Source organism: Coregonus clupeaformis, chromosome 23, assembly GCF_020615455.1.
Source record: "Coregonus clupeaformis isolate EN_2021a chromosome 23, ASM2061545v1, whole genome shotgun sequence".
In the NCBI taxonomy this organism is placed as follows: domain Eukaryota; kingdom Metazoa; phylum Chordata; class Actinopteri; order Salmoniformes; family Salmonidae; genus Coregonus; species Coregonus clupeaformis.
In genome coordinates this window covers 33,357,884-33,375,817 of record NC_059214.1, presented here as the reverse complement: position 1 = coordinate 33,375,817, position 17,934 = coordinate 33,357,884, and the positions used below count along the sequence as shown (strand labels likewise).

At 41.2% G+C, this 17,934-nt stretch overlaps 1 protein-coding gene and 1 long non-coding RNA gene across 2 annotated transcripts; both read right to left on the bottom strand.

Moving 5' to 3' along the window:
- Positions 1-532: 532 nt before the first annotated feature.
- LOC121536343 (B- and T-lymphocyte attenuator-like) lies at positions 533-6,880 on the bottom strand. The gene is made up of 6 exons (XM_041843617.2): positions 6,743-6,880; positions 6,155-6,481; positions 2,572-2,613; positions 2,331-2,462; positions 2,188-2,225; positions 533-1,345 (listed from the first exon to the last, which is right to left on the bottom strand). Exons 1-6 carry the CDS (start codon positions 6,819-6,821, stop codon positions 1,037-1,039), a joined length of 927 nt encoding a protein of 308 aa, XP_041699551.2. The 5' UTR covers positions 6,822-6,880; the 3' UTR covers positions 533-1,036.
- Positions 6,881-9,805: 2,925 nt separating this feature from the next.
- LOC121536342 lies at positions 9,806-12,009 on the bottom strand. The gene is made up of 4 exons (XR_005994859.1): positions 11,922-12,009; positions 10,762-11,067; positions 10,089-10,586; positions 9,806-9,989 (listed from the first exon to the last, which is right to left on the bottom strand). It is a non-coding gene; the product is annotated as an uncharacterized LOC121536342 (long non-coding RNA).
- Positions 12,010-17,934: the final 5,925 nt, after the last annotated feature.

Genomic DNA, 17,934 nt, shown 5'->3' with positions numbered 1-17,934 from the left:
CCACTGCTCCAGAGTCCAATGGCGGCGAGCTTTACACCACTCCAGCCAACGTTTGGCATTGCGCAGGGTGATCTTAGGCTTGTGTGCGGCTGCTCGGCATTGTAAACCCATTTCATGAAGCTCCCGACGAACAGTTCTTGTGCTGACGTTGCTTCCAGAGGCAGTTTAGAACTCGGTAGTGAGTGTTGCAACCGAGGACAGACGATTTTTACGCACTACACACTTCAGCACTCGCCGGTCCCGTTCTGTGAGGTTGTGTGGCCCACCACTTCGCGGCTGAGCCGTTGTTGCTCCTAGACGTTTCCACTTCACAATAACAGCACTTACAGTTGACCGGGGCAGCTCTTACAGGGCAGATGTTTGACGAACTGACTTGTTGGAAAGGTTGCATCCTATGACGATGCCACGTTGAAAGTCACTGAACTCTTCAGTAAGGCCATTCTACTGCCAATGTTTGTCTCTGGAGATTGCATGGCTGTGTGCTCGATTATATACACCTGTCACCAACGGGTGTGGCTGAAATAGCCGAATCCACTAATTTGAAGGGGTGTCAACATACTTTTGTATACATTTTGTATTTCTTGATAGTAATTAACAAATGATGGTTTACCATCATTATGTGTGAGATAACTTGAAGAGAGAGTTATGGTCACCTTTGCTCCTCAAACTCTGAGGTGTGATGTGAAGGAGGTTCACTGAGAAGCACATACTCTCTAGCTCTAACACTTCTCAGTTACACCCCATCTTTACATCTCACATCTTCTTCTCTGAAACACTGCTGCACTGCGGTTAACACACTGCTCACCATTGCAATTAAACCAGGAAGAGTGTTTCATTGAATGAGTGAGAGTTATATAAAGTGGCCCAAAAAATTATAATATGAAAACAGATCCCCCTATGAGTCATATTTTCATCAACAAAAATTTTCAGCTTTCCTCTTCCTCTGTAAAAACCACCATCAAAGAACACAACTAGCACAGAAGGACAGTATAGCAGCACTGTACTGCTGTGGACTGGCTGAGGTCTCTCTCAGAGCTTAGTAGACCCGGATGGCTGCGTACTCAGAGAACGCATCCTGAGGGGTCGGGCTATGGGGGGATCTCAGGGACAACCTGGTGGTCTGGTGGTTCAGGGAAGCATACACAAGGTGGCTTGACACTTGACCTCCTGCTCTGATGTTAGAGGATGGCAGAGCTCCATTTTTCCCATTGATGCTGTTGCAGTAGAGACCGTTGTCGTAGAGATTGGTGGGCTGGGCAGGGTTTGGGGTGGATGGTGATGATGGAAAGGTTCCCTCAGGGCTGAAGGAGAGGTCTGGACATGGTGCTGCCAGTGTGGATATCTCCTGTGTCATAAACACAGGAAGAGACATTTAGACCAGGGATGGTCAACTGCCGGCCCGCGGCGGCCCCCCCTTTGTAGACCCGTGGATTAATCCTCCCCCTTCCCAAAATATTATTATTATTATTATTTAATTTTTTGGGAGAAAAAAAATAAGTTGGGGTCTCAACTTACTGTTGCGAGTTAGAATAGAAGAATACACAAGATGCAGATTCGAAATGTGGTTGTGCATCAGCAGTTTTTCTCTTATTATGTCAGTCACTGATAGTACCTCAATAAGTCCACGTCAGCTAAAACATTTTTGATTGGTAAGTTAGTCTAGCCTGCTATCTAAACTTCTAGTAATCATGGTTGACTTACCGATATCATAATAAAAACTGCAAAACAAAATGTGTAGAATTGCAGGAAATTAGCTGTAAAACTGCTACATTTTCTCTCTGCTCCATGGCAAAATGAGTATAATTGCATGAAATGTGTTATAAAATTGCTAAATCTTCTCTCCGCCACATGGTAAAATGTGTAGAATTCCAGCAAACTTGCTTTAAAACTGCTAAATTTTCTCTACGCCCCATGGTAAGATGTGTAGAATTGCACTTAGGGTTCCCAAAAGACTAGTGTATGGATGTGGGTACGCAGACCCGCAAGCCACTGCGGCCCCTCAAGATGGGATTCGCACCCACCCCCATCAAAGGCATTTAGACATGGCAGCACAGCAATGCTACCATTTATTATGTTTAGCCTTCGCATGCAAGCAGGTGTACTGAGGACCAGTATTGTCATGTTAACAGATGACCTGTTGGTTAATTATGAAATGCTATAAGAAATACAATTATTTTGTTGCTTTACCTGCTTATTTGTTCTATTTTCGGTTGACCTGGTTGGTCCTGAAAAAGATATCCAGTGTAGAAATGTAAAATTTGAATTTGTTCTGTATTTCAACCTTGTAAAAAACATACATTTTTCAGTATTGAATCAATAGCATAACTCACCTTTACGTGCATGCAGACAGAAGAAGGAAATTGCTGTCACAATGACCACCAGGAGTACTATTCCCACACAGATGTAAAAATATGGCAGCCAGCTCAGATCATTCCAATCAGGATTTACATTTGGTGAGTCATCTGTTAGAGTAGAAACAGAGGTCTTAACACCAGACACAGTTATCACATAGGCCTACTAGTTAATGTGATGTGACTGAATGTCTGTAAATTCCATAACACATTGTCTTACTTGTGTTGTGGTCTGCTGTGCTTGTAATCTCCAGGTTGCTATCTATAGAAAGAAGTTTGCATAGGCGGATTAGCCATCTGGCAATTCTGGCAAATGCCAAATGGGCCAGACCATCTTTTTGTTGGGTGGTCTGGTCGAAATCGACAAATGTTTATTTGGGGGCGATGGGCCTGCTAAGATTATTTTTTGAAGATTTTTGCACCATTTCTCAGAGAAATGATGCAAAAATCTTATTTTTTAAAAATGATTTTTGCACATTTTCTCTGTTACATAATAATATATTTGAGCATTTGCCTGATCAGTGGGCTGAGCTGAGGTCGCACAAAAATTCACATTGAAAGTCAAACGCACATCAGCAAAGACACCTGCTCTGACTCTCTATCATCAGTCAGCCCAGATCATGGATCATAAAACATAGAAAGATGGTGCCGAAAAAGTTAGTGATCAAATAAAGGCTCTTGAGGCCGACACTGCTAAATGTGTGAAATTAAACTAATTTTATTAAATACAAGTCATCATGTATTACAAGGAAACACTGAATTCATGCATAATAATTGATAAATAATCCTCTGATAAAGGTCAATTCAGGGACTGTCTGTGTATTTTAATTGTTTTATCAATGTTTATTCGCTTCTGAATCTGTCTCTTCAGCCAGCGAGTGGGTCGGGTAGGAGAGTTGGGCCAAATGCGGAAGACACATTTCAGTTAAATACATTCAGCTGTACAACTGAATAGGTATCCCCCTTTCGCTAGTTTATGAGCTGTAGTAACAAGTGCCTCTTGTGTCAGATTACATTACATTGCCAACGCCAGTGAAGGCTGGAAAGTCCTGCCTATTTCATTAGCTGAAAGGCCATCACTTCTTGGCACAAAGATATGCATACTGTCAAAAGAAGCACCATCCACATACTGTAAACTAGTCCCGGCATTGTTCTATGACAAACACAAAAGGTTTTATATTGAATTCAATAGAAGAAAACAGAGAGAGAGGGAGAGAGCGAGACTGACAGTTCCTTAATGTAACCATTGGCTGTATTATACAGCCAAAACAAGAGTCTCTCTCTCTCTCCTTCTCTCTCTCTCTGTTTTCTTCTATTGAATTAAACACTAGATAAGTGGGCAGGGTAGAACACAAGAATGGCACTAATTTGAAATATGTAGTTAGGCTGTTATAAGGTATTATGTAAGCCAATGGTCATCTATAAGGCATTTATTCAGTGATTTTCTTCTTAGTGCCTTCGGAAGGTATTCAGACCCCTTGACTTTTTCCACATTTTGATACGTTACAGCCTTATTCTAAAATTGATTAAATTGTTTTTTTCCCCTCATCAATCTACACATAATACCCCATAATGACAAAGCAAAAACAGGTTTTTAGATATTTTGCAATTCTGAAATTTCACATTTACATAAGTATTCACACCGTTTAATCAGTACTTTGTTGAAGCACCGTTGGCAGCGATTACAGCCTTGAGTTTTCTTGGGTATGATGCTACGAGCTTGGCACACCTGTATTTGGGGAGCTTCTCCCATTCTTCTCTGCAGATCCTCTCAAGATTTATCTGGTTGAATGGGGAGCGTATCTGCACAGCTATTTTCAGGTCTCTCCAGAGATGTTCGATCAAGTTCAAGTCCGGGCTCTGGCTGGGCCACTCAAGGACATTCAGACTTGTCCCGAAGCCACTCCTGCGTTTTCTTGGCTGTGTGCTTAGGGTCGTTGTCCTGTTGGAAGGTGAACCTTCGCCCCAGTCTGAGGTCCTGAGCGCTCTGGAGCAGGTTTTCATCAAGGATCTCTCTGTACTTTGCTCTGTTCATCTTTGCCTCTTACCTGACTAGTATCCCATTCCCTGCCGCTGAAAAACATCCCCACAGCATGATGCTGCCACCACCATGCTTCACCATATGAATGACCATCAGGTTCTTGGTCCCCTACCTGGCCAAGGCCCTTCTCCCCCGATTGCTCAGTTTGGCCGGGCAGCCAGCTCTAGGAAGAGTCTTGGTGGTTCCAAACTTCTTCCATTTAAGAATGATGGAGGCCACTGTGTTCTTGGGGACCTTCAATGCTGCGGAAATGTTTTGGTACGCTTCCCCAGATCTGTGCCTCAAAACAATCCTGTCTCGGAGCTCTACGGACAATTCCTTCGACCTCATTGCCTGGTTTTTGCTCTGACATGCACTGTCATCTGTGGGACCTTATATAGACAGGTGTGTGCCTTTTCAAATCATGTCCAATCAATTGAATTTATCACAGGTGGACTCCAATAAAGTTGTAGAAACATCTCAAGGATGATCAATGGAAACAGGATGCACCTCAGCTCAATTTCAAGTCTCATAGCAAAGGGTCTGAATGCTTATTTAAATAAGATATTTCTGTTTTGTATTTGTAATACATTTGCAAACATTTCTAAAAACCTGTTTTCGCTTTGTCATTATGGGGTAGTGTGTAGATTGCTGAGGATTTGTATGTATTTAATCAATTTTAGAATAAGGCTGTAACGTAACAAAATGTGGAGAAAGTCTGTATGTATGTGTTTATTCATTCACAACTAGGATACCGGATGGGTAACACTTTATTTTAAGGGACTGTAATAAAGCATTTATAAATGATGTGTTCACCATTATATAATCATTACGCCCACATTAATAAACAATGTACTAATCATTAGCAAAGTATTTTTGCAGTCCCTAATCTAAAGTGAGTGCTATTATAAATGTTTTGCATGACCAGCGTAATTTGTCACAAAAAGATGGGCATGCCATGGGTAGACATTCCTGCAGTACCTGCTAAAATAATAAGCACACAACACAGGATGTTTAATATATACATGTGTGAATAACTAACATTCATAAATGGTGAGCAAACGCTTTGTAAATGCCTTATAAATCCCTTATAAAAGGTTTATTATGGACCATTAAAATAAAGTGTTACGCTAGGGGGTAGCTGGGCCCAGCACAGGCAGTGTGGTCCCCTGGTCTTCTGGTCCCAGTGATGCTAGGCGTAGCAGCATAGACAGCTAACAGACAGCTCAGCTGCTGCTGCAGTGGAGGTAGGAAGAGAGAGAGACACACACCGACACAGATGTACTGCCAGTTTTACCATTTTGGCTCTATATTATATATGTAAGGTAACTAACTATATGGGGAGTATTATGAGCCAATGGTCATCTATTAGGCATTTATTCAGTAATCTTTCTTCTTTATCTAATAAATGTGTTTATTCATTCACAACTAGGATGTTGCTGGGCCCAGCACAGGCAGTGTGGTCCATCGGTGTTCTGGTACCAGTGCTGTGGGAAAGGATGCTAGGCTTAGCAGAGACAGTTCAGGGGTGAGTGCAGTGGAGTTAGGAAGAAAACAGAGCGACACAGATGTACTGCCAGTTCCTTAATACGTTGGCTCTATATGTAATAGCGTGTGATGGTGCACGAGCGGTGATGTGTGGCTAAAATGGCAGGGCTTCATTTTTTTCCCAGTCCGCCCCCGGATGTTTGTCAGACAACAATGGCTTCCAGAACAACTTAGTATCTCTCTGATCCATTCTAGGACATTAGATTGAAAGATTAAATAAGCTTTGGTTGGTTACCTGAGACAGAGACGTTGATAGCATGGCTAACAGATGTTGACCCATTTTCAGCAACTCCACATCTGTACAAACCATCGTCATTCGTAGATATCTTTTTAAAATCCAAAATCAAAAGATGTTCTGAACCTCCATTTTGCCTCCATCCAAATGTGACTTGCTCTGTCTCATGTATCTGTTCGCAGTGGATTGGGTCCACAAATTTACACCAGGTGGCGTGTAGCTCTTTTCCACAGTGCCTCACAGGGCAGTTGATTGTTAGGGCTTTCTGAGGGACAGCATTCCAAATGGTGTTTCTTTTGACTCGCACCTCACATTTAGGGCCTTGGTCTGAAAAAAGATAATGGAATCAACTGAAATAAATGACTGATAGTTCATATGTGATCTTCCTGCTCATAGATCACACTGGATCACATTGATCACAGAACATCAATTAAAACATGATGACCACTCACACTTCATTCAAATAGCAGTTGAGAAGTTATTACTATTTGATACTGTCCATCACCCCTCTTGAACTGTGTTTTTTGTTGTTCATAATATACCACAAAAAGTATTTGTGGCAAGGTATGACATAAATTGGCATCTTACCTTGAGCGTTGCCATGGACACAGAGCAGAAAGAGGAGGCATAGGACCAGCAGGATGTGGTCAGAACGCGGTCGGTCCATCAGAGCAAAGATGCAATGTCTTATGAGCTCTCAAAACAGGTCATGCCTGAGTCACTCAGTTAGAGCAAACCCTCTGTGTATACGCACATGAAGTGACACTGATATTATGTACTGTCGATCTCGCTCTTTCTCTCACTCTCTCTCCTTCTCTCTCTCTCTCCTTTGTATCTTAGTGGTTTTCACTTCCTGCCCTACTACATAAGCATAGCTTCCATAGCTATCTTGTCTGTTGCTACTCATTTTGAGTTGTGTTTCGTATCATTGGGCTACACTCATGTGTCTGTCTTTTTATTCCATGTCTCTTAAGGGTTACCGTTGGAGGACTTTGCATAAATGTTGCTCATTCAATTAATTTAGTAGCCCTTTCCTGCAGTCAAGACTACCAAGAAACAATCTGTGTGACCCTGATTTAGTCCACTGCAGTGAAAGGTTAAATTAGCTACCGGTACTCATCTTTTCACCCTTCCGTGTCTAAAAATGGGGACAGGGTCACATTAAAAGCAGATTTATGCAATGTATATAAAGTGTAATAGTGGGATGCAAACTCAAAATGGACAAACTCTTTATCTGACATGGTACTGCTGTCTTCATTTTTTAAGCCCATAACCATGTGAGTGAGATGTACACTACCAGTCAAAAGTTTGGACACACCTACTCATTCCAGGGTTTTTCTTTATTTTTACTATTTTCTACATTGTAGAACAATAGTGAAGACATCAAAATAATTAAATAACACATATGGAATCATGTAGTAACCATAAGTGTTAAACAAATCAAAATATATTTTGTATTTGAGATTCTTCAAAATAGCCCCCTTTGACTTTATGACAACTTTGCACACTCTTGGCATTCTCTCAACCAGCTTCATGATGTAGTCACCTGGAATGCATTTAAAATAACAGGTGTGGCTTCTTAAAAGTTAATTTGTGGAATTTATTTCCTTCTTAATGCGTTCGAGCCAATCAGTTGTGTTGTGACAAGGTAGTTGTGTTGTGACATATCGCCATCTACTGGTATACAGAAGATAGCCCTATTTGGTAAAAGATCAAGTCCATATTATGGCAAGAACAGCTCAAATACGCAAAGAGAAACAACAGTCCATCATTACTTTAAGAGATGAAGGTCAGTCAAAACGTAACATTTCAAGAACTTTGAAAGTTTCTTCAAGTGCAGTCGCAAAAACCATCAAACGCTATGATGAAACTGGCTCTCATGAGGACCGCCACAGGAATGGAAGACCCAGAGTTACCTCTGCTGCAGAGGATAAGTTCATTAGAGTTACCAGCCTCAGAAATTGCAGCCCAAATAAATGTTTCACAGAATTCAAGTAACAGACACATCTCAGCATCAACTGTTCAGAAGGGACTGTGTGAATGAGGCCTTCATGGTCGAATTGCTGCAAAGAAACCACTACTAAAGGACACCAATAATAAGAAGAGACCTGCTTGGGCCAAGAAACACAAGCAATGGACATTAGACCTGTGGAAATGTGTCCTTTGGTCTGGAGTCCAAATTTGAGATTTCTGGTTCAAACCGCTGTGTCTTTGTTAGACGCGGTGAACGGATGATCTCCGCATGTGTGGTTCCCACCGTAAAACATGAAGGAGGAGGTTTTATGGTGTGGGGGTGCTTTGCTGGTGACACTGTCTGTGATTTATTTAGAATTCAAGGCACACTTAACCAGCGTGGCTACCACAGCATTCTGCAGCGACACTCCATCCCATCTGGTTTGGGCTTAGTGGGACACTCATTTGTTTTTCAACAGGACAATGACCCAACACACCACCAGGCTGTGTAAGGGCTATTTTACCAAGAAGGAGAGTGATGGAGTGCTGCATCAGATGACCTGGCCTCCACTATCCCCCGACCTCAACCCAATTGAGATGGTTTGGGATGAGTTGGACGGCAGAGTGAAGGAAAAGCAGCCAACAAATGCTCAGCATATGTGGGAACTCCTTCATGACTGTTGGAAAATAATTCCAGGTGAAGCTGGTTGAGAGAATGCCAACAGTGTGCAAAGCTGTCATCAAGGCAAAGGGTGGCTATTTGAAGAATCTCAAATATAAAATATATGTTTTGTTTAACACTTTTTTTGGTTACTACGTGATTCCATATGTGTTATTTCATAGTTTTGAGGTCTTCACTATTATTCTACAATGTAAAAAATAGTACAAATAAAGAAAAACCCTGGAATGAGTAGGTGTGTCCAAACTTTTGACTGGTACTGTATACTTTTGTTTAAAAGTAGATTTGTTTAAAACTACCAAGAAACAATCTGTGTGACCCTGATTTAGTCCACTGCAGTGAACGGTTAAATTAGCTACCAGTACTCATCTTTTTACCCACCCGTGTCTAAAAATGGTGACATTAAAAGCCAATTTATACAATGTGGTCAGGAGGTTCCGTACGGAGGGTGTGATGCAATCGTGGAGCCTCCAGAGGTATGTGGAGGCCAAATCAAGCTCCATACAGCAATGCCGTGTGCCTCCCAAATTTTGCAACAATGTGGAGGGCTCCATATAGCTCTGTATAGCTCCGCATTAACATGATTGGTTGACGGTAGGTAGGGGTGGTACGTCCTGTATAAACACGAACACCCTTCCTTGAGAACTTCCTTCACAACAGCTCTGCACTGCTCCATGAAGTGCAAGAAGTACGAATGTCCTGACTTCTGCATTGGCCGCATCGCAGTAAATGCTGTACGGCCAACGCAGATGCCAGATTGACCATGCTGCTAGCTTTAGTTTAGCACCTACCCCACCCCAGTGGTAATAAACATCCACCTGATGACTAATGCTTTCCATTTTGTCACTATCAGAGCTCATCAGTGGCAACTGTTTTCCTCCAGCCCCTTATAGTGAGTTACAATATCGCCATCTACTGGTAAATAAATGAGTGAAGCACTGTTCTGTTCTTGAGAAGTGTATTTATTTACTTAAGTAACAGAGTTTTATTCAACAGCTACAGTTGAAATAAATGTTGTATTGAATTTTCTGCCTCAAGAGATATTATTTAAAGGACAGTCAAATAGTTGTTACAAAGCTGATACAATTTTATCAAGATTATATCACATCATCATAGAATCTCACACATACTGCTTTGTTGTTCTACATCAGCTTCCTGTATTCTCAGCTCACTTAGTTCCACTTCTGATTCCTGAGATGGTTTCTGCAAACAGAGGCAGTCATAAGTAACAAAGCCACATACGTACTGCAGATGACACAACACAGGTGTGTGTGTGGATGTGTGTGTATTACTGTAATTCACCTTGTACCCTCCTCTCACTACATACGCGATGGTCAGGAGGATGGGAATGGTGCAGATGCCTGCAATCTTCAGGATATGAGAGATGTCCATCCCCAAATTACCAGACTGCTTCTTCTCTGCACATAGGAATGAAAGAATGTGATATGATATGAAATTATATGCTATACGATATAACACAATATGATATTATACGTTTCTAAATACAATTATCCCAGCACAAAATGCCAGGTTTGTCTCAATGTGCTCCTCTGGCCTGGAATGGTGTATGACAGCACAGATCAGGTGGTCTTCAGAGCCACTGTCAGGCAGGACCAACCGTCCCGCCACAGAGTAGGAGCCATCTTGGTTATGTATGGTCTCTATAGCGCTGGCTGTGGTTGAAGTAGAGTTCCATGTATTCCTCCAGGAGATGGAGGCAGCTGGTTTCCCCCCTTTAGCCAAACACACAGCCACCCTCTTACTGCCCTCCCACTCCAGACAGGAAGACACTGGGAGGAGCTAAACACAGGGGTGAGGAAGGAATCAGGGACACTGAATATTACAATGGAATTGTGAAGGAATATGTCAGAAAAAGCACAGGCCTTTAGCACAAACAAAATAAAGCTAAAAAGGCACAGGCCTTTACAAACAAATACTCTAAATCTAAAAAGGTCAGATGGAGACGTTGTCTTACCTATAGCCAAAACATGTATATGTGCATTGTGGCTCCCTCCTTTGTAAACAAACTCACATTGGTACTTTCCCTCATCCCTGATGGAAAACTCTGGAATAAACAGGAGGGGTTCTCCAGGGAAGGCATTGAGCAGGAGTTTGCTGTCATTACATGTGTTCTGGTATCGGTTCTCAAAATCACTGTATATTCGACACTCTCTCCCACGCAGGTTTAAATTCAAGATGATGTAGATTATCTCACTCCAAGTCTTATTGATGCACTTTAGGATGACGTCACTACCCAAATTAACAAATTCATTTCTGATATCTGAAATGAAGACAATTTCAATTAATTTAACAATCAAAATCGATCCCACTTTAAATTAAGTGGCTTAAAACCAAACTACCTACACTGTAATGGCTATGTACATTCCTATGCAACTACAATGTAAATGCATATGCTTTAAGCCAGTGGTGTAAAGTACTTCAGTAAAAATACTTTAAAGTACTACTAAGTCGTTTTTGGGGGTATCTGTACTTTACTTTACTATTTATATTTTTGACATTTTTACTTTTACTTCACTACATTCCTAAAGAAAGTAAATGTACTTTTTACTCCATACATTTTCCCTGACACCCAAAAGTACTTGTTACATTATGAATGCTTAGCAAGAGAACATCCCTGGTCATCCTTACTGCCTGATCTGGCGGACTCATTTAACATACATGCTTCATTTGTAATGTCTGAGTGTTGGAGTGTGCCCCTGGCTATCCGTAAATTTAAAAAAACATGAAAATGGTGCCGTCTGGTTTGCTTAATATAAGGATTTGAAATTATTGATTATTTTACTTTTGATACTTAAGTATATTTAAAACCAAATGCTTTTAGACTTTTACTCAAGTAGTATTTTACTGGGTGACTTAACATTTACTTGAGTCATTTTCTATTCATGTGTATTTACTGTTACTCAACTATGACAATTGGGTACTTTTTCCACCACTGCTTTAGGCTAGGGCTCTTCATGTGAAGTGGGACCTCCAAATGAAATGAGGCTACATGCACATAAGAACAAAAGAAAACCGTGTAGCTATGATGACAGCAGTTAGCATTACAGTCCACATCAAGCAGAATGGCTATATTTACATATCTCCTTCTTTCCTTTGAATGTCTTTCAGTCTCACCTGTACATGAGACCAAAGTCAGTGGAGTAATGACTGCAAACAGAGCTGTGATGAAGTTCATTGTTCACTGTCTGACTTCTCCGCTGTCCTTTCACCTGAGACGCAACCAGGCTGAGACAGAGAGAGAAAGTTGGCTTTTGTTTCCTCTTCTACGCACACGTGCATGCATTTTGCATATGGTACATAATTTACATAATTCCTTGAATTGCCAGAAGAGGGGGCTATATAACTGTGACAGTTAAAGTTTGCATTTTTCACAGTGCAAAATACTTTTTGTAACATGCATGACGCCGTCTCAAACGATAACATTGTTGAGTCAGTTCAATAGCTTCATGCTCCAGTAGTATTGGACTGGCAACTGAGTGAAATAGATTTCTGCAAAGTGACTATTTACATAGATTGCATTGTATAACTTGTATACACTGTATTACTTTGATATGACTGATCATTCACTGTTTGCCTAAGTCAGGAAGTGGTTAAGTTCATGTGTGTGTGTGTGTGTGTGTGTGTGTGTGTATGTATGTGTGTGTGTGTGTATGTGTGTGTGTGTGTGTGTGTGTGTGTGTGTGTGTGTGTGTGTGTGTGTGTGTGTGTGTGTGTGTGTGTGTGTGTGTGTGTGTGTGTGTGTGTGTGTGAACATGCGCATAGAACCGTTGATATCCTTTGAACCACAACACATCAAGTAACATTTGAATATATGACTGCTACTGTATAATAGCTATATAACGAAAATCCTGTTAGCCACGGGACTATGACAATATTCTACATATTGATTCTATTTGAGTTCCATTTGCAGGTAAGTCATGCTCTCTACTCTCAAATGGAACCTATTTTGGGTTTTTCCAACTTGTTTAAATATTTGCATAGACATCATGCAAAGCTTGACATAGAAAGTCCTGCATTCTCACCTTGTGCTTCTACTCACCGTACCCATGTGTGTGTGTGTGTGTGTGTGTGTGTGTAAGTTATTTCTATTAGTTGTGATAGAGAGCTGCTGGAAACATAACACAGGAAATCTGTATATAACACAAACAGACCTCTGTCTCTCTCTCTCTCTCTCTCTCTCTCTCTCTCTCTCTCGTATGTTCTTCCTCACTCTATCTTGCTGTCAGAGAGGGGGCTGAGGCAATGTCACTTGAACGTTAATGGCAGCAGAGCAGAGTTGTCGTGCCAACCGGTTCCTGGGCACCGCGACCTCAACACCTGGTACGGTCTGAGAGTGCTCCAACTCCGGCTCCTCGGATCAGCTAACTCACCATGGGAAACTACATGTGTGGAACACTGAGGTGAGTGCTCCCTGGGTTTCTCACACATACACAAACTCACACATACATTTGGATTGTTCTTGTAGTGTGCTCTGCTTCTTTCACAACTGTTCCGCAGTAGTTGATCTCATTTGTAAAGAGTCTGTAATCAAAGTGTGCATGACATTAATGTTGATCTCAGAGAAGACCAGGCATATGGCCTCAGAATACATATACAAGCATGTGTACAGAGATTCCTGTTACAGCAATAGTGATGAGTAGACTGGGCCTGGATGGCAGCATCTTCAAGGAAGTTCTTTTAACATTTACTTTGCAGTGTGGTCAAGTCTTTATTAGCAATATGTTTTAATTTGAAGTGCACATATTGTAACATCGCTCTCTCTCCTATTTCTGTTGGGTGAGCAATTCAATAAAAATTTCTCTGTTGTAAGAATGAGTAATGAATTCTAAAGTTTGTCCTCTGTTTTTGTTTTTCAGGAAGAAGAAAAATGAAGATGGTAATACTTATATTAGTTTTGTAAAAGCATGTCACATTTTCTTGTTATACTTCAAGGTATGTGTTATAATTTAATAAAGACATTGCTACATGTCTGCTTCTTTGCAGAAGATGACGGTGATAATCATAGCAGCCCAGACAACAAGGTATGAAGAGTACAACCAATATTTGGCATGTCCATACACTATGATGATATGACACTGAGTTGAGTAAATGCAGGTAAATTGCATTCAAGCTGTGTGTGAATCACAGGAGGTTGGTGGCACCTTAATAGGGGAGGACGGGCTCGTGGTAATGGCTGGAGCGGAGTTAGTGGAATGGTATCAAATACATCAAACACATGGTTTCCAGGTGTTTGATGCCATTCCATTTGCTCCCTTCCGGCCATTATTATGAGCCATTCTCCCCTCAGCAGCTTCCTGTGGACTGTGCGTGCATACATGTGTGCATGTGTGTGTGTGTTTGTACATGCATGTGTGTGTGTGTATAATTCTGACTCTCTGGATCACAGTTCAAAGTTTTTTTGATGGCTCTTCAAACAAGTAGCGAAAGTTTTCACAGGACGATCTATGATAAGCTGTGGAATATCAGGTCAAGTTCACACTGTTTCACTTGTTTTGCATGTTTTGTGGGAGTTGGGTTCTGTGGTATGAAAGGCTGTATTCACATAGTCCAAGAACTGTACACATAATTAGATCATAGTCAAATCAAAACCTCTCCCTGAAATACACGGATAATGTGTGTGGTGTGTTCAAGCATTCAAATGTTTCCTTTTCCTTTTTACTGTTGGTCAATACTCAAGTAGAGAAGTGTCCTGTCAGACAAACATTCTCCAATTCACCTGTGATACATTCTCATCAGATCAGTGGTCATGGGAGAGAAGTAATTGATAAAACAATATTATATTTTAGTCCTGCAGTTTTTCGTGATCAGATCACATGGTCAGGGATAATTCCTGGGCCTAATAATAAAGGAAAAGATACAAGGAAAGGAAGCTCATTGAAGACAATTAGAATATAACCTTTGTTTCACTCCATGTTTTCCATTTTGTGACAGGAAGAGGATGTGACATATGCCACCATCGACCATAACAACGCCAAGACAACAGGATTCATCGAAGATTCCGGAGATAACGATTGTGACTACGCCATCCTTAACCTTCCAACTGGCCCAACCCACCAGCCGTCAATCAAAGAAGACTGTGCAGACGACTATGTCCTTATGGGCTGACCTCATGGACAATGTGTGTGTGGGTGAGATGACAGGGGTAATGTGAGTAGTGGGAGAAGGGGGGACACTTTGTAGGGGGATAAAGGAGATGCAAGGTGGACATGGGGCTGGGGCAAGCTAGACAGCACCTTACTGAACCAAAGGAACATAGTTATGATGCCTATGGCAGTGCCAACAAACTGAAGTTGATGCAGTGTGGGATACAGGAATTATAGGTTTCTATTTATGTTTAATTATGTTTTACAGTCATATATTATGCTCATGTTAATATATGCAGTTAAATTGTCATTTATTTTGAACACCTTAAGGACCTATGAGCAGATATGACAGCACAACCTGTGGGGATTCCTCCTGAGAGAAACAGATGCTGTAGTTCAGAGACTACAGTGGCTTGCGAACGTATTCACCCCCCCTTGGCATTTTTCCTATTTTATTGCCTTACAACCTGGAATTAAAATTGATTTTGGGGGGGGTTGTTTAATTTGATTTACACAACATGTCTACCACTTTCAAGATGCAAAATATGTTTTATTGTGAAACAAACAAGAAATAAGACAAAAAAACAGAAAACTTGAGCGTGCATAACTATTCACCCCCCAAAGTCAATACTTTGTAGAGCCACCTTTTGCAGCAATTACAGCTGTAAGTCTCTTGTGGTATGTTTCTATAAGCTTGGCACATCTAGCCACTGGGATTTTTGCCCATTCTTCAAGGCAAAACAGCTCCAGCTCCTTCAAGTTGGATGGGTTCCGCTGGTGTACAGCAATCTTTAAGACATCACACAGATTCTTAATTGGATTGAGGTCTGGGCTTTGATTAGGCCATCCCAAGACATTTAAATGTTTCCCCTTAAACCACTCAAGTGTTCCTTTAGCAGTATGCTTAGAGTCATTGTCCTGCTGGAAGGTGAACCTCCGTCCCAGTCTCAAATCTCTGGAAGACTGAAACAGGTTTCCCTCAAGAATTTCCCTGTATTTAGCGCCATCCATCATTCCTTCACTTCTGACCAGTTTCCCATTCCCTGCCGATGAAAAACATCCCCACAGCATGATGCTGCCACCACCATGCTTCACTGTGGGGATGGGGTTCTCGGGGTGATGAGAGGTGTTGGGTTTGCGCCAGACATAGCGTTTTCCTTGATGGCCAAAAAGCTCAATTTTAGTCTCATCTGACCAGATTACCTTCTTCCATATGTTTGGGGAGTCTCCCACATGCCTTTTGGCAAACACCAAACGTGTTTGCTTATTTTTTTCTTTAAGCAATGGCTTTTTTCTGGCCACTCTTCCGTAAAGCCCAACTCTGTGGAGTGTACGACTTAAAGTGGTCCTATGGACAGATACTCCAATCTCCGCTGTGGAGCTTTGCAGCTCCTTCAGGGTTATCTTTGGTCTCTTTGTTGCCTCTCTGATTAATGCCCTCCTTGCCTGGTCCGTGAGTTTTGGTGGGCAGCCCTCTCTTGGCAGGTTTGCCATATGCACGCACCACTTTTCCGTTATTTATTTTTTAGAATTTTTTGAAACAAGTTATTTTTTTCATTCCACTTCACCAATTTGGACTATTTTGTGTATTTCCATTACATGAAATCCAAATAAAAATCAATTTAAATTACAGGTTGTAATGCAACAAAATAGGAAAAACGCCAAGAGGGATGAATACTTTCACAAGGCACAATAAATGCCTTGCTACAATAAATGTGTTTATTGTAGCTCAGTTGGTAGAGCGTGGCGCTTGCAACGCCAGGGTTGTGGGTTCGTTTCCCACGGGGGACCAGTATGAAAAAATGTATGCACTCACTAACTGTAAGTCGCTCTGGATAAGAGCGTCTGCTAAATGACAAAAAAGGAGGAGACTCATTCTGACAAAGACCCAGCTACCAACCACACCACAAACACCCTGGGCTTGTGCCAAAGAGAATGTCTAGTAGTGCAAAAGAGAGAGATGAGATATTTATAATTTGTAATTGAATTACATTGGAATTGTATGTAAAATTATCTTCCTTGCACAAATCTATTTGAATGAGATACAGTAAGGTGAGAGCGGGATTGGAGTTGTTTTGTGTACCGGTTTTAGATATTTCTCAAAATCACCAGCAATTGTCCTATCGTATATCGTATCCTATAAATTATGGGCACAAAGATGGATTAAATGTCAACGTTGTTAGAAAAGGCCATGTTTGTATCCTGTTTTTTATAACATCAATGGCAACAGTCAACTGCAGACTATACTCTGCAACTTCAAGATTTAATAATTGAATATTTTGGGACTTCTTTGAAAGGTGAAGTCTGGGTTATGGTTAAACTTAGTGAGCAGATGTCAAAGAGTAAGACACTGTCAAATACTAAAATAGCCAATTTTGTAAGAGATCCTTATGAGGTACGGTCGTAACTATCACCTTCTGATAACAAAAATAGAGCCTCTGTGAGATCAAAATAGATCAGGTTAGCTTCCTTTTTAGCTACCAATACAGAAATCACATATTAGCCTACAGCCCAAGCATGCTAACCAAAACATGTATCAATTCATAGTCCAGAAAGCATGTTCATCAAAAGAGATATGGTCTGATAACCAGAGGGTGATTGGTTCAAATCCCAGGTGAGTCACAGTGACGATGAACCTGTAATGTGTTGCAGTGTCACTCTGTATCACTGGGCCTACTTCTACAGGCTTTCCTTTACTAGTCTCCTACACTACTTCAATGATCTAACATGACTAAATTAGTGGAAGTGAGATGGAGGAATGTCCACCTATGGTTTCACATTATTCTATTCCCCTGTTCTTTTTCTTTTAGATTTATGGTTGGGAAAGAGATGAGGGAAAGTAGATCTAAACATTTCTCATAAACTGAGTTTACCAATATTCTCCAGCAGAGGGTGCTCATACAGAGATCACTGGTTTATCATGATGATGTCACATCGTATGAGATGGACTAATACAAACAAGCAAAGTGCGAATATCGCACATTTTAGGGGAAGCATGGCTTCCCTTGGCATCCATGAATACACGCAAGTAGGCCTAATGACAA